The sequence below is a fragment of the Theropithecus gelada genome, chromosome 3, assembly GCF_003255815.1.
Source record: "Theropithecus gelada isolate Dixy chromosome 3, Tgel_1.0, whole genome shotgun sequence".
In the NCBI taxonomy this organism is placed as follows: domain Eukaryota; kingdom Metazoa; phylum Chordata; class Mammalia; order Primates; family Cercopithecidae; genus Theropithecus; species Theropithecus gelada.
The window spans coordinates 26,499,040-26,522,958 of record NC_037670.1 but is presented as its reverse complement, the minus strand read 5'-3'; the positions used below and the strand labels follow the sequence as shown (position 1 = coordinate 26,522,958).

Below are 23,919 nucleotides of genomic sequence, written 5' to 3'. Positions count from 1 at the left end.
TGTGTGATGTTCCCCTTCCTGAGTCCAAGTGATCTCATTGTTCAGTTCCCACCTATGAGTGAGAACATGCGGTGTTTGGTTTTCTGTTCTTGTGATAGTTTGCTAAGAATGATGGTTTCCAGCTGCATCCATGTCCCTACAAAGGACGCAAACTCATCCTTTTTTATGGCTGCATAGTATTCCATGGTGTATATGTGCCACATTTTCTTAATCCAATCTGTCACTGATGGACATTTGGGTTGATTCCAAGTCTTTGCTATTGTGAATAGTGCTGCAATAAACATACATGTGCATGTGTCTTTATAGCAGCATAATTTATAATCCTTTGGGTATATCCCCAGTAATGGGATGGCTGGGTCATATGGTACATCTAGTTCTATATCCTTGAGGAATCGCCATACTGTTTTCCATAATGGTTGAACTAGTTTACAATCCCACCAACAGTGTAAAAGTGTTCCTATTTCTCCACATCCTCTCCAGCACCTGTTGTTTCCTGACTTTTTAATGATCGCCATTCTAACTGGTGTGAGATGGTATCTCATTGTGGTTTTGATTTGCATTTCTCTGATGGCCAGTGATGATGAGCATTTTTTCATATGTCTGTTGGCTGTATGAATGTCTTCTTTTGAGAAATGTCTGTTCATATCCTTTGCCCACTTTTTGATGGGGTTGTTTGTTTTTTTCTTGTAAATTTGATTGAGTTCTTTGTAGGTTCTGGATATTAGCCCTTTGTCAGATGAGTAGATTGCAAAAATTTTCTCCCATTCTGTAGGTTGCCTGTTCACTCTGATGGTAGTTTCTTTTGCTGTGCAGAAGCTCTTTAGTTTAATGAGATCCCATTTGTCAATTTTGGCTTTTGCTGCCGTTGCTTTTGGTGTTTTAGACATGAAGTCTTTGCCCATGCCTATGTCCTGAATGGTACTACCTAGGTTTTCCTCTAGGATTTTTATGGTATTAGGTCTAACATTTAAGTCTCTAATCCATCTTGAATTAATTTTCGTATAAGGAGTAAGGAAAGGATCCAGTTTCAGCTTTCTACTTATGGCTAGCCAATTTTCCCAGCACCATTTATTAAATAGGGAATCCTTTCCCCATTTCTTGTTTTTGTCAGGTTTGTCAAAGATCAGATGGCTGTAGATGTGTGGTATTATTTCTGAGGACTCTGTTCTGTTCCATTGGTCTATATCTCTGTTTTGGTACCAGTACCATGCTGTTTTGGTTACTGTAGCCTTGTAGTATAGTTTGAAGTCAGGTAGCGTGATGCCTCCAGCTTTGTTCTTTTGACTTAGGATTGTCTTGGAGATGCGGGCTCTTTTTTGGTTCCATATGAACTTTAAAGCAGTTTTTTCCAATTCTGTGAAGAAACTCATTGGTAGCTTGATGGGGATGGCATTGAATCTATAAATTACCTTGGGCAGTATGGCCATTTTCACGATATTGATTCTTCCTATCCATGAGCATGGTATGTTCTTCCATTTGTTTGTGTCCTCTTTAATTTCACTGAGCAGTGGTTTGTAGTTCTCCTTGAAGAGGTCCTTTACATCCCTTGTAAGTTGGATTCCTAGGTATTTGATTCTCTTATTTTTTGTATTTTTAATAGAGACGGGGTTTTACCGTGTTGGCCCGGCTAGTCTTGAATTCCTGACCTCAAGTGATCCACCCGCCTCGGCCTCCCAAAGTGCTGGGATTACAGGCGTGAGCCACCGCACCTGGCAGCCTTCTCACATTTTTAAGTGAGACACTAAAAACTGACTGCAAGATTTTCATATGTGAATAGAGCTAGTTTGGTGGGTTTCACTGTTGGGTGATCACATAGGAAGGAGTCATTTTGTTGGGGGTGCTTTACAAAGTTGGTGTCTGTAGACTGTAAAAAATGGGAACTGTTGGACAATAAGATAAGTATATTTTTAAAAACTGAAAATCTTAAAAAGTAATTTTAAAAAATGAGAACAAAAAAAAAACAAGATGCTATCCAGAAAGGCCAGGCACAATTGTTAAGGAACCAAATAGAACTTTTAGAAATCAGCTTCCCAAGGAGGAATTCTACTGTATGTAGTCTCCTGCCATGGCATAATCCTGGCTGCTAGCTCTTGGAAATTGGCATGAAAGGAAGAAAGGCATATCACATTGTTCAGTTTGCTAACTTGCTGTTTATTTGTTTATTATTGTAATAAAACACATGTAGCATACAATTCATCATGCTAACCATTTTAAAGTTTCAGTTCAGTACTACTAAGTACATTCACGTTGTTGTGTAATGATCAGTCTCTCCAGAGCTCTTCTTGTTGTGAAACTAAAACCCTGTACCCATTAAATAGTCACTTCTCCAGCACCTGACAAACACCATTCTACTTTCTGTCTAGGAATTTGACTACAGTAGTCCCCACTTATCTGCAGTTTTGCTTTCTTCAGTTTCAGTTACCCAAAGTCAACCATGGTCCGAAAGTATTAAATGGAAAATTGTAGAAACAGTTCATAAATTCTAAACTGTGCCCCCATCTGAGTAGTGCCTGGCATGTGAATCATCCCTTTGTCCATTATATCTGCACTGTGGATATGTGCTGCCAACCTATTAGTCACTTAGTAGCTGTGAGTTATCAGATTCGCTGTCGTTGTGTCATTTTATTTTATTATGAAATTGTTGTTAATTTGGCTGGGCGCAGTGACGCACACCTCAGCACTTTGGGAGACCAAGGCAGGGGGATCACTTGAGGTCAGGAGTTTGAGACCAGCCTGGCCAATGTGGTAAAGCCCTGTCTCTACTGAAAATACAAAAATTACCTGGGCGTGGTGGCGGGTGCCTGTAATCCCGGCTACTCGGGAGGCTGAGGCGGGAGAATCGCTTGAACCCGAGAGGTGGAAGTTGCAGTGAGCTGAGATCTTGCCATTGCATTCTAGCCTGGGTGACGAGAGCGAAACTTCTTCTCAAAAAAATAAAACAGAATAAATTATTGTTAATTTGGCCAGGCTCGGTGGCTCATGCCTGTAATCCCAGCTTTGGGAGACTGAGGCGGGCACATCACTTGAGATCAGGAGTTTGAGACCAGCCTGGACAAATGGTGAAACCCCAACTTTACCAAAAATCCGAAAAAATTAGCTGGGCATGGTGGCACACACCTGTGGTCCCAGCTACTCAGGAGACTGAGGCAGGAAAATTGCTTGAACCTGAAGACGAAGGTTGCAGTGAGCCACGCCACTGGACTCCAGCCTGGACAACAGAGCAAGACTCCATCTCTATATAAATAAATAATACAATGTTAAATTCTTACTGTGCCTTATTTATAAATTGAACTCTATCATAAGTATGTACAGGGACAAATCGTATATATGGTTTGGTACCATCTGCAGTTTTAGGAATCCACTGAGGGTCTTAGAATGCATTCTCTGAGTCAGAGGATAAAGGCAGACGGCTGTACTCATATCAGTGGAATTATACAGTATTTGACTTGTGACTGCCTTCTTTCTTTTTTTTTTTTTTTGAGACAGAGTCTCGCTCTGTCGCCCAGGCTGGAGTGCAGTGGCCAGATCTCAGCTCACTGCAAGCTCCGCCTCCCGGGTTCACGCCATTCTCCTGCCTCAGCCTCCCGTGTAGCTGGGACTACAGGCGCCCGCCACCGTGCCCGGCTAATTTTTGTATTTTTTTTTTTTTTAGTAGAGACGGGGTTTCACCGTGTTAGCCAGGATGGTCTCGATCTCCTGACCTCGTGATCCGCCCGTCTCGGCCTCCCAAAGTGCTGGGATTACAGGCTTGAGCCACCGCACCCGGCCGACTGCCTTATTTCATTAATGTCTTCACGGTTCATCCATGTTGTAGTGTGCCTTAGGATTTCCTTCTTTGCTTAAGGTTAATATTTTATTGTATGTCAGAAGACAACGTTATAAATTTAAATTTTTTTGTTGTTGTGGAGATGAGTCTCACTCTGTCGCCCAGGCTGGAGTGTAGTGACACGATCTCAGCTCACTCCTACCTCTGCTTCCCAGGTTTAAGCGATTCTTGTGCCTCAGCCTCCCAAGTAGCTAGGATTACAGGTGTGTGCCACTGTGCCTAGCTAATTTTTGTATATTTAGTAGAGGCGGGGTTTCACCATGTTGGCCAGGCTGGTCTTGAACACCTGATGTCAAGTGATCCACCCGCCTCGGCCTCCCAAAGTCCTGGGATTATAGGTGTGAGCCACTACACCCAGCTGCCTTCCTCTATTTTTAATTTCACATTTATATAAAGTTGATATGATCAAAAAGTATATTTGTTTTTGTCCTGGTTCTTGGCACTGGAGCTCTTGAAATCTTTGGTATTTCCTGATAACCATGAGAAGAACATCTTTTGTTATTTATAGTAATAAGCCCCCGCCCTTTTTTTTTAAGCACATCTGAGTTTATGCTAATTAGCTGACTTCTTTTGTTTTTGGAGATGGAGTCCCCCACCTCTGTCGCCCAGGCTGGAGTGCAGTGATGCGATCTCAGTTCACTGCAGCCTCCACCTACTGGATTCAAGTGATTCTTCCACCTCACCCTCCCCAGTAGCTGGGACAAAGGTGCACACCATCACACCTGGCTATTTTTTGTATTTTTAGTAGAGATGAAGTTTCGCCATGTTGGCCAGGCTGGTCTCGAACTCCTGACTTTAGGTGATCTACTCACCTCGGTCTCCCAAAGTGTTGGGATTACAGGCATGAGCCACCGCACCTGGCCAATTTTTGGTATTTTTAATAGAGATAGGGTTTCACCATGTTGACAAGGCTGGTCTCATACTCCTGACCTCAGGTGATCCACTTGCCTCAACCTCCCAAAGTGCTGGGATTACAGGCATGAACCACTGGGCCCAGCCTGTAATATCCTTTACATTGTAACTTTTAGCCTCCCTGGGCCACATTGGAAGAATAATTGTCTTGGGCCACACACATAAAATACACTAACAATAGCTGATGAGGTTAAAAAAAAAATTGTAATGATAGCTGATGAGCTACCAAAAAAAAAAAAAAAATCACGAAAGAAACTTCATAATGTTTTAAGAAAGTTTACAGGCCGGGCACAGTGGCTCATGCCTGTAATCCCAGCACTTTGGGAGGTTGAGGTGGGCGGAACGCCTGAGGTTGGGAGTTTGAGGCCAGCCCGGCCAGCATGGTGAAATCCCGTCTCTACCAAAAATACAAAAAAATTAGCTGGGCGTGGTGGCAGGTGTCTGTAATCCCAGCTACTTGGGAAGCTGTGGCAGGAGAATCGCTTGAACCCGGGAGGCAGAGGTTGCAGTGAGCCGAGATCGTGCCATTGCACTCCAGCCTGGGCAACAGAGCGTGAGACTCCATCTCAAAAAAAAAAAAAGAAACTTTACAAGTTTGTGTTGGGCTGCATTCAAAGCTGTCCTGAGCCACGTGCATCCTGCGGGCTGAGGGCTAGACAGGCTTGGTTTACAATGAATCAGTGTTTTTTTGAGTTTTGTGAGCATTATAGCACATTATCAAACATAAAGAAGGAATCACATGAACACCCAATTTATGAATTACAGGAAGCTCTAAGGGTTTATGGTAGTTGACTAATAATTTTCTTCTTGTTTGGTAGTATAAACCAAAAATAAAATTCTAAGGCTCTTCCAGCCATCTGAGTGGACTTCCTTCTCAGCCAGAGCACTCAAAACATTTAATCTGAAAGACTAGTTCAGGCCATGACAGAAAGTTGGGATCAGACCTGCTTCATTACTCTCTGGTGTAACATCACATAACAAGGAAAGAAATCGATTTCTTTGTCATATCTTGAAGTTGCCCTACAAAGTTTGTCTCTTGTGGAAAAAAATGTACGTTGTGTAGAGAATCCCCTTTTCCCTTTTTTTTTCTTTTTCTTTCTTTTTTTTGTTGTTGTTTTTGAGATGTAGTTTCGCTCTTGTTGCCCATGCTGGAGTGCAGTGACCCAATCTCAGCTCACTGTAACCTCCTCCTTCTGGGTTCAAGCAATTCTCCTGCCTTAGTCTCCCAAGTAGGTGAGATTACAGGCATGAGCCACCAGGCCCGGCTAATTTTGTATTTTTAGTAAAGGTGGAGTTTCATCGTGTTGGTTAGGCTGGTGTTGAACTGCTGACCTCATGTGATCCACCAGCTTCGGCCTCCCAAAGTGCTAGGATTACAGGTGTGAGCCGCCAGACCCGTCCTGAGCCACCGCACCTGGCCATTCCGTTTTTTTTTTTTGTTTCCAGATCCGGGAGATAATCAACTAAGAGTCAGGCACCCTTTTCAGTCTCATAAGAAAACATTTTACAGCCTCTTCTGGCTTAAGCCTGCTAGCTAAGAGCTTCTTCTGCATAGTGAAACTTTGGTCTCCACAATCCTTTGTCTTAACCCAAACATTTCCTGTCTGTTGATCCCAGGTCCTTAGACAAACTCAACCAATCATCAACCAGAAAATGTTTAAATTTACCTAGAGCCTGGAAGTCCCCACTTTGACTTGTCTTGCCTTTCTGAACCAAACCAATATACATCTTAAACGTGTTTCATTGATATCCCATACCACCCTAAAATATGTAAAACCAGGCTGTACCCCGACCACCTTGGGCACATGTTCTCAGGACCACCTGAGGGCTGTGCCATGGGCCATGGTCACTCATATTTGGGTCAGAATAAATGTCTTCAAATATTTTACAAAGTTTGACTCTTTTTCGTCGACAGTAGCCAGAGGTTTTACACCCCAGGGCCATGCCCCATGGTTAAGATGTAGATTGGGGGAGGAGTGTATCATTCTTTTATCAATGGTAGAATGATATTTGTACAGGGGAGGAGGTGGGACAGGAAGGTTTTCCTGATGCCTCAGTTTTGAGAAAAGACTTCTTGTGCAAGATGAAGAGCTGGAAATTTAGTTTCATTAAGAACTGTTTGTGATGTGTGCTTTAGAAAGTCTGAGTTACCTATACTCCATATTTCATGGATGTATGCTGTATTATATGATGTCTGCCAGAGAAAGTCTGAATTGCATGTATACTAGTTTGAACAGTCTTCTTCAGGATACTGTTTCTCACTTGTGTGCTTCAACTTAATGGTAAATAAGGTTTGGGAATTGTCCAGAAGCAAGTGTGGACAGAGGAAAAGTAGACCTTTCTGACACCTTGTGGCAGCACCTGGAAACTACAGATGTAGTTGGCTTGATCTACAGTCTAATCATCTTTTTAGGGCTCTTCACACTGCAAAGTGCTTTCCACCTTTTTTCCCCTAATTAGGAGAGAATCTGTTCAGAATGAACAAAAAAATTGCATGAAAATTCTCTGGATACTGAAATTTTTAAGGCTCTGCCTTTTAAAACTACTTGTGTGTTTTTGGCCAGGTACAGTGGCTCACGCCTGTAATCCTGGCACTTTGGGAGGCCGAGGCGGGTGGATCACGTGGTCAGGAGATCGAGATCATCCTGGCTAACACGGTGAAACCCTGTCTCTACTGAAAATACAAGAATTAGCTGAGCGTGGTGGCGGGGGCCTGTAGTCCTCAGCTCAGGAGGCTGAGGCAGGATAATGGTGTAAATAAATCTGGGAGACGGAGCTTGCAGTGAGCCTAGATCACAACACTGCACTCCAGCCTGGGCGACAGTGAGAATCTGTCTCAGAAAAAAAAAAAAAAAAAAAAAGAACTACATGTGTATTTTTATGCACTTGTACATAGCACTATTCAGGAATTTAGAGAATTCCCAATAGCATGAGGTTGACTGGCATATTCTTCCATAATGAATTGTGAGTAAAATCTGACATAAAGCTTTGGGAATTAAGACTCAATGCAAATTTGTTGCATTGTGTTCAAACGAAAAACCTTACACAAGTTAAAGTTTTATTGAGCTAAGAATGATTCAGTATTGGGCATAGTGGCCCACTACTGCAATCCCAGTACTTTGGGAGGCTGATGTGGGAGGATCACTTGAGGCCAGGAGTTGGAGACCAGCCCGGGCAACGTAGTGAGACTCCTGTCTCTATAAAATAGTGTAAAGTTAGCCAGGCATAGAGGTGCATGCCTGTGGTCCCAGCTACTCGGGAGGCTGAGGGAGGAGAATCACTTGAACTCAGAAGTTCAAGGCTGCAGTGAGCTATGATTACACTACTGCACTGCAGCCTGGGCAGCAGAGACTGACTCTGTCTCTAAAAAACTAAGGCTGGGTGCGGTGGCTTACACCTGTAATCCCAGCACTTTGGGAAACCAAAGTGGGTGAATCACTTGAGGCCAGGAGTTCGAGACCAGCCTGGTCAACATGGCGAAACCCCGTCTCTACTAAAAATACAAAGAATTAGCCATGTGTGGTTGTGCACATCTGTAATTCCAGCTACTCGGGAGTCTGAGGCAAGAGAATCACTTGAACCCAGGAGGCGGAGGTTGCAGTCCGCCGAGATTGTGCCACTGCACTACAGCCTGAGTGACAGAGCACAATTCTGTCTCAGAAAAAAATAGGACAGGCTTCAGAACCAGAACAGGTTCTAAGCACTCTGACCTGCAACGTGATCAGGCAATATTTATGGACAAAACAAAAGTAAAGTACAGAAATAGTTTAATTGGTTGCAGCTTGGCATTTTGCCTTATTTAAATCACCTGGTGACCTGTGATTGTCTGAAGATGGGCTTCTGTAATTGACTGAGACTCAGATGTTTGTTACTGGAGTACAAATTCTCCTGTTAGGCATTCAGTTAGTTTTCATACTGTTAGGTTGTAATTCCTTATATACTGACTGGAGTATGGAGGCATTCTTGGGCCAAGTTTAGTTTAACAATTGGAACCCTTTTTTTTTTTTTTTTGAGATGGAGTCTCGCTCTGTCACCCAGGCTGGAGTGCAGTGGTGCGATCTCAGCTCACTGCAAGCTCCGCCTCTTGGGTTCACGCCATTCTCCTGCCTCAGCCTCCTGAGTAACTGGGATTATAGGCGCCTGCCACCAAGCCCAGCTAATTTTTTTTTGTATTTTTAGTAGAGACAGGTTTCACCACGTTAGCCAGGATGATCTCGATTTCCTGACCTCGTGATCCGCCCACCTCAGCCTCCCAAAGTGCTGGGATTACAGGTGTGAGCCACCGTGCCCGGCCAACAATTGGAACTCTGAATTCTTTGAAGAGTTTGTAGTTGTATACTACTCCACTGCTACAAGTTCAGCTATAATGAACTTGGAGTAAATAATCAAGTCAGTGCCAGAAAAGCTTATTGATCAAGCCAAGTTAAGTTTATTAGGCCTGATACACGTAGGAGAAAATGCCTCCTTGACAAAGTCTTAGTTGTGTCTCAAAATAGAGAAATTAGGAAATGGTGTTTATAGGATTTTAGGGCCTTGGCTGGATCATTTTAAGGTAGGTCTTGGCAAGGTAGGTCCCTATTTGGGATTGGACAATTATGACATTGTAGACTTAAAGAGGGCAGTGTTTTGTACCAAGTCTTGGTGAGTAAGCTGTTTAGTTGGTTCCCAATGTTATCTCCCAAGAATCGAATATTCTAGATTGTATCTTCCAGATGTATCCTGGAACAAGCAGCTAAGTCCCTTTTGTTTGGTCTCAATGTTGTTTAACATGGGGATAAAAATACTGGTTTTTATTTTCAAAAGTAAGACCTGAATTAATTTACATGAACCTTTTGTTTGTTTCAGCTTTGCCCGAAGTTTTTACATACAAATTCTACTAGTCACACCTGGCCATTCAGTGCAGTTGCTGAATTAATAGGTATGTAGTATGACATTTTATATACCATTTGTTGCTTACAATTGTAGTTTTTTTTGTTTTTTTTTTTGAGACGGAGTCTCGCTGTGTCGCCCAGGCTGGAGTGCAGTGCCGCGATCTTGGCTCACTGCAAGCTCCGCCTCCCGGGTTCACTCCATTCTCCTGCCTCAGCCTCCTGAGTAACTGGGACTGCAGGCGCCTGCCACCATGCCTGGCTAATTTTTTTGTATTTTTTTAGTAGAGATGGAGTTTCACTGTGTTAACCAGGATGGTCTCGATTTCCTGACCGTGATCCACCCACATCAGCCTCCCAAAGTGCTGGGATTGTAGGCATGAGCCACCGCTCATGGCCTACAATTGTAATTTTAAAAACCTTTTATTGAAAACTTAAGTACAAGTGTCCTTTAAAAAAAAAAAAAGTGTGTTGGCCAGGCACTTGAGGCTAGGAGTTCAAGACCAATCTGGGCAACATAGTGAGATCCAGTCATTACAAAAATATTTAAAACTCAGCTGGGTATGATGGTGCATGCCTGTGGTCCCAGCTACTCAGGAGGCTGAGGTGGGAGGATCACATGAGCCCGGGAAGTTGAGGCTGCAATGAGCCGTGATTGTGCTATTGCATTCCAACCTGGGCAGGCGACAGAGCAAGAAAAAAAACAAAAGCAAATACCTTGAATGATAACATTAATGATAAAAATTACATAGCATAACAGCTATTCACATGGATGTCAGGTTAGTCACTGTTCAGCTTTCTCTTTAATACTACCCAAGGATTTCATAGTTTTTAGGATTTACTTTGCTAAGTTCCTCAAGTGTTTATATTGAAAATATTTTTATTTTTGTTATAAAAGTAAACAGAATTATAAGGAGTTTATTTTGAGATGAGATCTCACCATGTTGTCCAGGCTGGTGTAAAACTCCTGGGCTCAGGCGATCCTCCCACCTCAGCCTCAGGAGTATCTGGGATTACAAGTGTGCACCACAGTGTCTGGCAGAATTATGTTTATTAGTAGCACAAAAGTATGTGTAACATACAGCATGGATTCGTTTTTCTGGTATCAGTAGGAGGATTAGTATTGTGTTAGATTTGTGATACATTCTTGCCTCTTTCAATAAATGGGAAGTTTAAGGTTTAGGATTGTATTTTAACAGCATTTCAATGAACATGAGAAAGCGGCAAGGTTGCAGTCAGATTTGCATTTATGGGTCATGATTTTTTTCTTGGGAAAAATTCATGCATAGGCTGGGCTCACAGTTGTTCACACCTGTAATCCCAACACTTTGGGAGGCTAAGGCAGGAGGATCACATGAGCCCAGGAGTTGGGGACCACCCTGAGAAACATAGTGGGGACCCCATCTCTACAAAAAATACAGAGATTCGCCAGGGTGGTAGTGCATGCATGTAGTCCTACTTCCTCGGGAATCTGAGGTAGGAGGATCACTTGAGCCAAGGAAGTCAAGGCTGCAGTGGAGTAAGTCTTGCTCCAGCCTGGGCTACATAAGACCCTGTCTCCAACAAAAAGGAAAAGAAAAAGTCATGCACACAAACATATGCCTAGTTGAAAAATTTAGGCATATGTTTAAGAAACAGATAATAAAGGGAAATTGTATTCTTAGGAATTCTTAGATATATTTTAGAATTTTTATCAAGGAAGAGTTCTATCTTAGATGGAAGAAAAAATAAAAAGAAGAAACTTTTTTTTTGTTTGTTTTTGAGACAGAGTCTTGCTGTGTCACCCAGGCTGGAGTGCAGTGGCTCAGTCTCGGCCCACGGAACCTCCTCTACCTCCTGGGTTCAAGCACTTGTCCCTCAGCCTCCCGAGTAACTGGGACTACAGGCGCCCACCATCACTCCCGGCTAATTTTTGTATTTTTAGTAGAGAGAGGGTTTCACCCTTTTGGTCAGACTAGTCTCAAACTCCTGACCTCAGGTGATCCACCTACCTCCTCCTCCCAAAGTGCTGGGATTACAGGCATGAGCCACTGCGCCCAGCCCTAGTTTTTATTTTTTAATATATTTCTTTGTACACCTATTCTGAGAGAAATGAGTATGTTAAACAAGGATGTTAAATGGAGAGGTATACAGAAATAATGTAAAAGCTGCCAGAAACTTGATTTAACTTGGTGAAACTGAGAAGTGCCACAATTTAAAGAAATAGTAGAAAGTGAATCTGCCATCCTTATATGTAGCTTAGCAGAAAATGTTGCTACCTTCTCATTTATTCATCGATTATTGTGTACCTTCCATTGACAATCAGATCTCTTTCCCCTATGATAGCCAGGTTAGTCCCTCTTTTTTTTTTCTCTCTTTTTTTTCTTTTTCCTTTTTTGAGACGGAATTTCACTGTTGTCGCCCAGGCTGGAGTGCAATGGCGCTATCTTAGCTCACTGCAACCTCGCCTCCTGGGTTCAAAAAATTCTCCTGCCTCAGCGTCCCGAGTAGCTGGGATTACAGACGCCAGCTACCATGCCTGGCTAATTTTTTTTTTTTTTTTTTTAAATACAGATGGGATTTCACCCTGTCGGCCAGGCTGGTCTCAAATTCCTGACCTCAGGTGATCCGCCCACCTCAGCCTCCCAGAGTGCTGGGGTTACAGGCGTGAGCCACCATGGTCATCCTTTTTTTTTTTTTAAAATATATATTTGAGACAGAGTCTTGCTGTGTTGCCCGGGCTAGAGTGCAGTGGCATGATCTCTGCTCACTGCAACCTCTGCCTCCCAGGCTCGAGCAATTCTCCTGTCTCAGCCTCTGGATTAGCTGGGACTGCAGGCATGCGCCACCATGCCTGGCGGATTTTTGTATTTTTAGTAGAGGTGGGGTTTCACCATGTTGGCCAGGCTGGTCTCTAACTAACTTCAGGTGATCTGCCAGCCTCAGCCTCCCAAAGTGCTCGGATTATAGGCGTAAGCCACCGCACACAGCCTTAGTCCCTCTTTTAATCATCTCTGCAGTGTAGTGATTTTTCTTCTTTGTACTTCTTTGGTGTGCTGGGTACCAGTCTTTGCTGTCTCTTTAACATGGAAGGTGTTAATTCTGTAATAGTCAATTAATATATACCAGGATGCAGTTTATTTTCAAGTTCTTAAATCTTAGAAGTTGCTAAAAATTGCAGCTTTTAAAGTTGTCTTAAAACATAGTCTTCTATTGCTTCTTATAGGATTGTTCTGAACTAATTGCTCTTTTTTAAAGTGGAAAATCAGAATTTCTTCAAACTTGTGTTTCCCAGATAATGCTTACGATCCTGATGTGAACGCTAAACAAATATGGATTGACAAAACAGTAATAAATGACCATATATGCTTGACATTCACTGACAATGGGAATGGTATGACTTCTGATAAATTACATAAAATGCTAAGGTACGTAAAAATGTGCCACACTTCTTAAAATTGTTGCTTTTGCATAAAGGGTTTCCCGAGCCATACTGACTATTCTTGGTTTTTGTTTTTTGAAATGAAATGCTGTTTGTACAGTGTGAGCTGTTCTCTAAGAGTCTTCCCATGATTTTCTACTCCTGGTAGTTGATTAGTCAGTCCTCACCATTCTCATCACCTACTCCACCCTACCTCCAACTCCCTAAAAGTCCACCATTCCTTTAGAGTTGTAGTATATTTATATCAATTACTGATAACTTTAGTGTAAATTAGGTTTAACCAGTATTTGTAATAAAACTTACCACTTTGTTGGGAGTAACTTTTAGAGGAAGAGATTCATGGGGTGAAATCTCACAGTCCCAGGAGCATGGGTTATACTCAGCTATTTAGTCAGGGTGTGCCAGCAATGAGTTTCCATGTTAGTACTTGTGATCCTTTCTCTCCCCTGTGACGTAGATTTGGTTTCCTTCATTTCAGAGCTGGGAAAACACATCAAGATACATTAAAAGTAATCTGCCCAATACATAAAAAATCAACAACAACAACAAAAAAGTAATCTGCCCAAGATTATACAGCTAGGAAGGGTGAGGCCAGCATTTGAACCCAGGCTTTTTACTTGGTATTACAATTAATGAATTAAAAAAAAAAATTGTAGGTATTTATTTATTTATTTTTGATGATAGGTATTTATTTTTTTAAATCTTTCTTTTCTTCTTAGCTTTGGCTTCAGTGACAAAGTCACCATGAATGGTCATGTGCCAGTTGGATTATATGGGAATGGCTTCAAGTCAGGTTCTATGCGTCTGGGTAAAGATGCAATTGTTTTTACCAAAAATGGAGAAAGCATGAGTGTGGGCCTTTTGTCTCAGACCTACTTGGAAGTCATAAAAGCGGAGCATGTTGTTGTTCCAATAGTGGCATTCAACAAGCACCATATCCTTTTGGTTGTGCAAAAGCTGTGGAGAAACTGAAGAAATAATTCGGAAACATTGCCTATTTTTACCTTCTTCCAAATTATTTCCTTTGAATAACACCTATTCCATTTCTTACCTCTGTCCTCTGCATTTACCATACACCTGAGGCTAAGGGTTTGTTCCTTTCTCTTCTCTGTTGGACTCCTACTATGGAAATACTCAACATTTTATGTTAAACTTCCTATACCTCTTCTGTTTAGTTCAGAGTTATTGTAGACTAGTAAGACTTTATGGTCTGGCTTGAAAATTTGACTAGTGACCACGAAAGGCAGGATAACTTTAGGAAAATGCCTTTTGTATGAACACATTGAAATATTGGAAAGTATTAAGTTAGGAATAATAACCTGCTCATTTTTTATTCTTCTTGATGTTTGTTTGAAATCAAACTGCCATGGTAAAACTTAGAAAATAGGCTGAGAGGCCGGGCGCGGTGGCTCAAGCCTGTAATCCCAGCACTTTGGGAGGCCGAGACGGGCGGATCCACAAGGTCAGGAGATCGAGACCATCCTGGCTGACATGGTGAAACCCTGTCTCTACTAAAAAATACAAAAAAACTAGCCGGGCGAGGTGGCGGGCGCCTGTAGTCCCAGCTACTCGGGAGGCTGAGGCAGGAGAATGGCGTGAACCCGGGAGGCGGAGCTTGCAGTGAGCTGAGATCCGACCCCTGCACTCCAGCCTGGGCGACACAGCGAGACTCCGTCTCAAAAAAAAAAAAAAAAAGAAAATAGGCTGAGCTCGGTGGCTGATGCGTGAAATTCCATCACTTTGGGAGGCCAACGCAGAAGGATTGCTTGAGTCCAGAATTTCGAGACCAGCTCAAGCAACATAGGGAGACCCTGTCTCTACCAAAAATTTAAAAATTACTCGGTCATGGTGGTGGGTGCCTGTGGTCCCAGCTAGGCTGCAGTTAGCCCTGATCATGTTACTGCACTCTAGCCTGAGCAATAGTGAGACCCTATCTCAAAAAAAAAAACCTTGGAAAACTATGTATAAATAGTTTTTCTGTTATTTAAGTTTACAGAGTTGGTTTTCATATTGTAATTATGAAAAATATGTTGGCAATCTGAGTCTTTAACTTACGATATACGACAGATGATTAATTTAGCAGAATCAAAAGCCAGCCTTGCTGCAATTCTGGAACATTCTTTGTTTTCTACGGAACAGAAGTTACTGGCAGAACTTGATGCTATTATGGGCAAGAAGGGGACAAGGATCATCATTTGGAATCTCAGAAGGTAAATGTGGACATAGATGTTGACCGTTTGGGAGTAACGTGCTTGTGTAGGGTGGTGTCCCTACATTCATCTCTTGTTACACATAGTAGAAATACATGGAAAGGTACTCATTTTTTGGTGTAGTTACTGATTTGTCTTTGCCCAGGATATTTTCATATTGTTAAAAAAAAATTTCTTTTCTTTCTTTTTTTATTTATTTTTTTTGAGATGAAGTCTCGCCCTTGTCCCCCAGGCTGGAGTGTGATGGCACGATCTCAGCTCACTGCAATGTCTGCCTCCCAGGTTTAAGCGATTTTCCTGCCTCAGCGCCCCCAAGCAGCTGGGATTACAGGCGCCTGCCACCACGTCCGGCTAATTTTTGTATTTTTAGTTGAGACGGGGTTTCTCCATGTTGGCCAGGCTGATCTAGAACTCCTGACCTCAGGTGATCCACCTGCCTCGGCCTCCCAAAATGCTGGGATCACAGGCATGAGCCACTGCACCCAGCCAAAAAAAATAAAATTTTCTATCCCTGCCATTCAGTCTCCGTTAGCACTCCATTATGTCTCATTTATTCCACCCCGTCTTCTCAAAAAAAGAAAAGAGAAAAGAAGCAATGAGAAGACAAATTTAGGAGGATAAATCTTTCTTCATTATGTCCATTACTTAAAGCTAAAAGTGATGTAACACCTGATGAGAAAAGTAATATAGGTGAAATTTTTGCGTTGCTAAAATTTATAATCCTTTATCTTTGTGAGGATAAAATCCTTCACAAATAAATTTTAAAATTTAAGACTAATGTCTAATATTGAAAGATCTAAGACATACTGAATCACAGGAATAAAGCACAGGGTAGTGATAAGACTAAAGAACTGAAAAAACTGGTGCTATTCTGATACCTGAATTCATTTTTCATGCTTTCACTTCCCTACCCCTCCTTCTCCTGGAGGATTTTTTCAGTTATACTTTCTGAGATAATTGTAGATTCACGTGTAGTTGTAAGAAGTAATACAGAGATCTCATGTACACTTTATCCAGTTTCCCCTGGTGGTAACATCTAACAAAACTGTAGTACAGTAGTGCTATTGATATCGACAGGATTTTGACATTGATACAGTCAGAATGCAGGACACTTTAGTCATCACAGGAATCCCTCATGTTGCCCTTTTATAGCCATACCCACTTCCCTCATAACCCCACTCCCTCCTTAATCCCTGGCAACCTCTAATCTGTTCTCTATTTCTATAATTTTGCCATTTTAAGAATATTACATAAACAACATGGAAACCTTTTGGGATTGACTTTTTTCACTTAGCATAACTTTTTGATGTTTTCCAGGTTCTTGTATGTATAGACCTTTTTCTTTTCTTTCTTTTCTTTCTTTTTTTTGAGGTGGAGTTTTGCTCTTCCCCCAGGGTGGAGTGAAGTAGCACCATCTCGGCTCACTGCAACCTCCGCCCACTGGGTTCAAGTGATTGTGCTGCCTCAGCCTCTTGAGTAGCTGGGATTATAGGCACCTGCCATCATGCCCAGCTGATTTTTGTATTTTTAGTAGAGATAGGGTTTTGCCATATTGGCCAGGCTGGTCTTGAACTTCTGACCTCAGGTGATCCACGCGCCTCAGCCTCCCAAAGTGCTTGGGATTACAGGTGTGAGCCACCGCACCCAGCCAGTTTGCACCTTTTTCTTGTTGAGTAGTATTTCATTGTATGTGTGGAACCCAGTGTGTTTACCTATTCGAGACATCTGTGTTTATAGTTTTGGGATATTACAAATAAAGCTATAAACATTTGTGTACATGGTTTTGTGGGAATATAGTCTTCATTTTTCTGAAATAAATATCCGGCATGTAATTGCTGTATCATATAGTACTTGAGTTTTATTTTCTAAGAAATGCCAGACTGTTTTACCGAGTGTTTTCCTACTAGCAATGTACGAGTGATACAGTTTTTCCACATCTTCCAGGATCCGTTTTCTTTTTTTTTCTCTTGCCTTTGCACCCCCAGTCCCCCACTGACATGCACCATGTGTAGGTTTATTTATTTGCTTAACCTTTTTAATGGCTTACAGTGTTTGCTTTCTTATCTTGCTGTGAAGTTAATTTTTGGTTCTTTCTAAAAAATTTTTTTTGCAGTTACAAAAATGCAACGGAGTTCGATTTTGAAAAGGATAAATATGATATCAGAATTCCTGAGGATTTAGATGAGATAACAGGGAAGAAGGGGTATAAGAAGCAGGAAAGGATGGACCAGATTGCCCCTGAGAGTGACTATTCCCTGAGGGTATGTATTCAACTCTCTTTGTAGAAATGAGAAAATCATTGAATCATGGTAGTATTAGGAGAGCTCATGTTACCTACTTGTGATATAAAGGCTGCCAGTGCTCTCTGAATGAAAGTATCTCAGACATGAACCAGCTTAGTTAAACTTTTCATTAGCACACTGGTTGATTTATTTGCTTAGAAACCCTTTTTAAATTGTAAAGTCGTCAGGCCTAACAATGCTTGTAGTTTTTACTATATGCTGACATTATTATCATATTAGAATCAGTATATTATTATTATATTAATCAGTGTATGGTGGCCAGACTAATTAATTCAACAGACAACAAATTCAAAGTCTTACTAAATTTGATGTATTTGCCTGTGTGTGGTGGTTCACACCTGTAATCCCACCACTTTGGGAGGCCAAGATGGGTGGATCACAAGGTCAGGAGTTCAAGACCAGCCTGGCCAAGATTCTGAAACCCCGTCTCTACTAAAAATACAAAAATTAGTCGGGCGCGGTGGCAGACACTTGTAATCCCAGCTACTCGGCAGGAGAATCACTTGAACCTGGAGGTGGGGCAAGAGGGGGCGGAGGTTGCAGTGAGCCGAGATTGCGCCACTGGACTCCAGCCTGGGTGACAGAGTGAGACTCCGTCACTCACACAAAAAAATTTAACATGTTCTAGAATACGTACCTTAATTGTCCTCCTAAAGCAATAAATTATAGACTATAGATAGATAAGGCACATTAATATAATTTTGTGATAAATGCCTCTAGGATTTTCCCTTTAGAAATGAGGCTTTTGTTGTTTTTCTTTTTGGAGATTAGGTCTTTGGGTGTCACTCTCAGCCAGGCTGGAGGGCAGCAGTGCGATCTTGGCTGATGGTAGCCTCTGCCTCCTGGCCCCAAGCAATCCTTCCACCTCAGCCTCCCGAGTAGCTGGGACTACAAGTGTGTGCCACCACACCCGGCTATTTTTTTTTATTTTTGGTAGAGACAGTGTTTCACCATGTTGTCCAGGCTGGTCTCAAACTCCTGGTCTCAAGCGATCCATCTGCTTCAGCCTCCCAAAGTGCTGGGATTACAGGTATGAGCTACCGCGCCTGGTCAAAATGAGTGTCTGTGTAAGATTGAAGAAATTGGCTCAGCACAGTGGCTCACACCTATGATCCCAGCACTTTGGGAGGCAGAAACGGGTGGATCACCTGAGGTCAGGAGTTGGAGACCAGCCTGGCCAACATGGTGAAACCCTGTCTCTACTAAAAATAGAAAAATTAGCTGGGCATGGTGGCAGGAGCCTGTAATCCCAGCTGCTCGGGAGGCTGAGGCAGGAGAATGCCTTGAACCTAGGAGGCAGAGGTTGTGATGAGCCAAGACCGCACCATTGCATTCCAGCCTGGGCAACAAGAACGAAACTCCATCTAAAAAAAAAAAAAAAAAAAAAGATTGAAGAAATTAATATCTTGATATAACAATGTCGATAAATTAATATCAAGGTTTTTTGTTTGTTTGAGACAGAGTTTTGTTCTTGTTGCCCGGGCTGAAGTACAATGGCATTATCTTGGCTTACCACAACCTCTGCCTCCCGAGTTCAAGCGATTCTCCTGCCTCAGCCTCCCTAGTAGCTGGGATTACAAGCATGTGCCACCATGCCTAGCTAATTTTGTATTTTTAGTTGAGACAAGGTTTCACCATGTTGGCCAGGCTGGTCTCGAACTCCCGACCTCAGGTGATCTGCCTGCCTCGGCCTCACTAAGTGTTGGGATTACAGGCATGAACCACTGCACCCTAAAGTTTTTTAGTCGTTTTGATAAGACGTGATACTAACTTTATGCTTGATTTCTTTTTTTTTTTTTTTTTTGAGACAGAGTCTCACTCTGTTGCCCAGGCTGGAGTGCAATGGCGTCATCTTGGCTCACCATGGCGTCCAGCTCCTGGGTTCAAGCGCTTCTTCTGGCACAGCTCCCTGTGTAGCCAGGACTACAAGCATGCGCCACCCTGCCTGGCCAATTTTTGTATTTTTAGTAGAGATGGGGTTTCACTATGTTAGCCAGGCTTGTCTTGAACTCCTGACCTCGTTATCCACCTGCCTCGGCCTCCCAAAGTTCTGGGATTACAGGCTTGAGCCAGCTAGCCTGGCCACTTTTTGCTTTATTTCTTGTGTTAATATAATTCTCTAATCCCAAGTTGTGGATATATTTGATATTTACAGATTTTCCATGTAATTTTTGCTAAGGTCTTAGCAATTACAGTATTAGTAATAGTAATAGTAAATAGCAGATATTTACTATTCCTTGATGTATCCTAATGTGTTCCTAGTGTTGAAAAAGTCTTACTCAAGTACAAAACAAGTTCAGAGGCAGCCAGAGAAGATGGTATGGTTTTAGTACACTACAAAATACAATGTTTTTTAAATGACACAAAGCACCACTTCTTTTGAAATCAAGGGTCAGGAAAAGTAAGAGAAATGTTTAAGTTTTAGTTTCGTGTTGAATCTTTTTTTTTTTTTTTGAGGTGTGAGTCTCTCTCTGTCGCCCACACTGGAGTGCAGTGGTGTGATCTCGGCTCACTGCAGCCTCCACCTCCGTACTTGACAGAAAAATCAGAAAATGTACTTTTTTGTACATATATACATTTTTAAAAATTAAAATGTCATACCATATGTGCTGTTTTGTAATCTTTTTCACTCAGTAATATTAACTATATCAGTGTCTATGTAGATCAGTTGATTGTATTCTGCAAGTCATTTTTACTGGCTGCGGTATATTGAGCTTATTTTTAATAAAAAACAACCAAATCAGAATAACATACAGCCTTATAGCCTATTTTATTGAAGAGTCAATTGGTCTTTTATCCAGTTAATAGGAGAGCTTCTGTGTAAATCCGTGTCTAAGTAATGGTGAGCAAATCTGTAGATACTAACTTCTTGTTATGTTATTTTACAGGCTTATTGCAGTATATTATATCTAAAGCCAAGAATGCAGATCATCCTACGTGGACAGAAAGTGAAGACGCAGCTGGTTTCGAAGAGTCTTGCCTACATCGAACGTGATGTTTATCGACCCAAATTTTTAGTATCCTTTTTCTTTTTATGATTCCTTATAGAGATATGTTAGTCAGGTGTATTCTCTTTTGCCCCTTTCGCCTTATATGCTGATAGGGATTCTAGTCTGCTCTAGCTTTGCCCTCCTTTTGTGCTTTTGGACTTATTAAATAATGAAATAGAAAGGATGATTTGAACTGAGTGAGGTATTGTGTTCAAAATTTACCTTAATATCTTAAGTCTAAAACAGTGAGAATTACCTTTGGATTCAACTGCAGAAATAAAGATCATTATGGGATAATGATGTATCACAGAAATAGGCTCATCAAAGCTTATGAAAAAGTTGGATGTCAGTTAAGGGTAAGCTTTATTTTTTATTTGAAAAGAAAATGTTTATTTTCCACAAAAGTTAGGATAATATACACTCTTGGGTCAAATGTTAAATAATTTTATTGTACCTTTTTGCCTATGACTTTTTAATGTAAATTTGTAAAAAATAACATTAGTATGGTATTTGAACTTTCTTTTCTTTTTTTTTTTTTTTTTTTTGAGACAGGGTCTCACTCTTGCCCAGGCTTCAGTGCAGTGGCGCAATCTTGGCTCAACTCACTACCACGTTCACCTTCTGGGTTAAAGCGATTCTGCTGCCTCAGCCTCCCAAGTAGCTGGGACTACAGGCACATGCCACCATGCCTGTTTTTTGTTTTGTTTTGTTTTGTTTTTTCATTTAGACAGAGTCTCGCTCTGTCGCCCAGGCTGGAGTGCAGTGGTGAGATCTTGACTCACTGCAGCCTCCGTCTTCCAGGTTCAAGGAATTCTCCTGCCTCAGCCTTCCAAGTAGCTGGGACTACAGGCAGGTACCTCCACGCCTGGCTAATTTTTGTATTTTTAGTAGAGACGGGGTTTCACTATGTCAGCCAACATGGTCTTGATCTCCTGACCTGGTGATCCGCCCATCTTGGCCTACCAAAGTTCTGGGATTACAAGTGTGAGCCACCGCACTCAGCCAGTTGTTTTGTGTTTTTAGTAGAGATGGGATTTCACCATGTTGGCCAGGCGTGTCCCAAACTCCTGACTTCAGGTGATCCACCCCTCTCGGCCTCCTAAAGTGCTGAGATTATAGGCGTGAGCCCCCACGCCCGGCTTTATTTTTATTTTTTGAGAGACTCTGTGCCTGGCTGGAGTGCAGTGGCACAATTTTGGCTCACTGCAACCTCCGACTCTCAGGTTCAAGTGATCCTTGCACCTTAGCCTCCTGAGTAGCTGTGACTACAGGTTCATGCCAGCACCTTAATTTCTTTTGTTTATTTATTTATTTGTTTTTTGAGATGGAGTCTTACTCTGTCACCCAGGCTGGAGTGCAGTGGTGTGATGTCAGCTCACTCCAACCTCTGCCTCCCTGGTTCAAGCTATTCTCGGGCCTCAGCCTCCCAAGTAGCTGGGACTACCAGCGTGTGCCACCACTCCTGGCCAAATTTTGTATTTTTAGTAGAGACAGATTGCTGACCAGGCTGGCCTCAAACTCCTGACCTCAAGTGATCCACCCACCTTGGCCTTTCAGTGTGCTCAGATTACAGGCCTGAGCCCTTGTGCCTGGCCTATTACATTAATTTCGTATTTGATACTGAACAGCCCTGAGGTGGGGACAGAATATTTCTTTTATCCCTATTTGATGCATAAGAAAGTTGAGGACCAGACACAGTGACTCTTTCCTGTAATCCTAGCACTTCGTGTGGCTGAGGTAGGAGGATTGCTTGAGGTCAGTACTTCAAGACCAGCTTGGGCAACATACCAAGTCTTTATCTCAGCTGAGTATGGTGCCTCACACCTGTAATCCTAGCACATTTGAGAGATCAAGGCAAGGGGATTGCTTGAGCCCAGGAGTTCAAGACCAGCCTGGGCAATGGGGCAAAACCCTGTCTGTACAAAAAAATACAAAAATTAGCTGGACCTGGTGGGTCCCAGCTACTCAGGAGGCTGAGGTGGGAGGATTGCTTGAGCCCAAGAAGTTGAGGCTGTAGTGAGCCAAAATTGTGCCTCTGCTTTTCAGTCTAGGCAACAGGGTGAGACCCTATCACAAACAAACACACACAAAAACACTGTCTCTACAAAACAACAAAAACAAATTAGCCATGTGTGGTTGTACGTCCTTGTAGTCTCGGTTATTTGGGAGGCTGAGGTGGGAGAGTGCTTGAGCCCTGGCGTTTGAGGCTGAACTGAGCTATGATTTTGCCCCTGTACTTCAGCCTGGGCAGCAGAGTGAGACCCTGTCTCTTAAATAAAAAAAAATAAAAAGAAAAGAAATTGGGGCTAATAATAAATAGATGAAGCAACTTGTCTAAGACATAACAGCCTGGATCTCAGACAGAAACGCATCATTTAACTGCGTTTGGATATGGATCCAGTGTATATTTTTAAGATTTTGGTGATAATTCTTTATCTTACTTTATTCTGAGTTTTTTGTAGAATGATGTGAGCTCTACACGGTATAACAATGTGGATTCACCTTGAATATCACTTAACAGGGGTTCTGACTCTGCTTCACCTACTTTATAGGCATGAGCCCAAATATAGCATATTTGCAGAAGTAAATGAACATTATATCTACCACAGAATGTAAATTTTTTTCTTTTATCACTTATGAATCTGACTTAACCAAGATACATAGCCCATTTTCCCAACCGAGTTAAATTTGCACTGTGTGTATTTCCTAGTTAAGCTTGACCTTGTAAAAATAGGCTGTTGCAGCTAAATTACAATGTTTGTCTTTACCAGATGATGGACTGGGCCTGGTATTTGCGTTCTGTGGATTCAGTAAGCATTAAATAAGTATCAGATACCCATCGTGATTTGCTGTGCTGGGTGCTCAGCATAAAAAGTTGATAAAATACAGAGCATGCCCTCAAGGCTCAGTTTTGTGAGGGGACTGTGGAACATCCTTGGAAGCATCAGAAAAGACTTCTTAGAGAAAGTGTTGATTGAGATGAGTCTTAGTTGACTTCACTGTGCTACAAAGTCTGGAAGGGCTTTCCAGGGAGAGACAACATGTGCAAAGGCAGAGAAAGAGGCATCTGAGAGTATGACATCATAAAGGGAGTAATTTGCTGTGGCTGGACCATATTTTAAGGGGAGAACAGAGGAATGAGAGAGACAGCATAAGGCTGGAAGGAAGATGGATAAGAACCACAGATAGAAGGATCTTGTTATTACTGTAGTTTACAAATAGTCTGAAATGGTGAACCTGATGGTTTTTAATAGAGCAGAATTAGGATTAGTTGTATGGTTTGGCTTATAGTTGTGTTTATAAAAATGTTCATTTCATGAGTTACACATTATTTTACTTTTTTCTTCATAGGCTAAGAAGTATAGCGACAATCATGAACAAAATATACT

General features: G+C 41.9%; 1 protein-coding gene across 3 annotated transcripts in view; it reads left to right on the top strand.

Annotated features, from left to right (window-relative positions):
- The window catches only part of MORC3 (MORC family CW-type zinc finger 3), a 59,402-nt gene that overhangs the window by 5,253 nt on the left and 30,230 nt on the right, over positions 1-23,919 (top strand). For 2 of the 3 annotated variants that reach the window (XM_025379940.1, XM_025379939.1), the window contains exons 2-8: positions 9,584-9,656; positions 12,881-13,013; positions 13,747-13,961; positions 15,090-15,237; positions 17,351-17,498; positions 20,429-20,557; positions 20,767-20,886. In XM_025379940.1, the coding sequence (XP_025235725.1) occupies positions 9,584-9,656; positions 12,881-13,013; positions 13,747-13,961; positions 15,090-15,237; positions 17,351-17,498; positions 20,429-20,557; positions 20,767-20,886 (966 nt within the window). The remainder of the gene's footprint in view (positions 1-9,583; positions 9,657-12,880; positions 13,014-13,746; positions 13,962-15,089; positions 15,238-17,350; positions 17,499-20,428; positions 20,558-20,766; positions 20,887-23,919) is intronic. The other variant, XM_025379941.1, reaches the window with a different exon arrangement.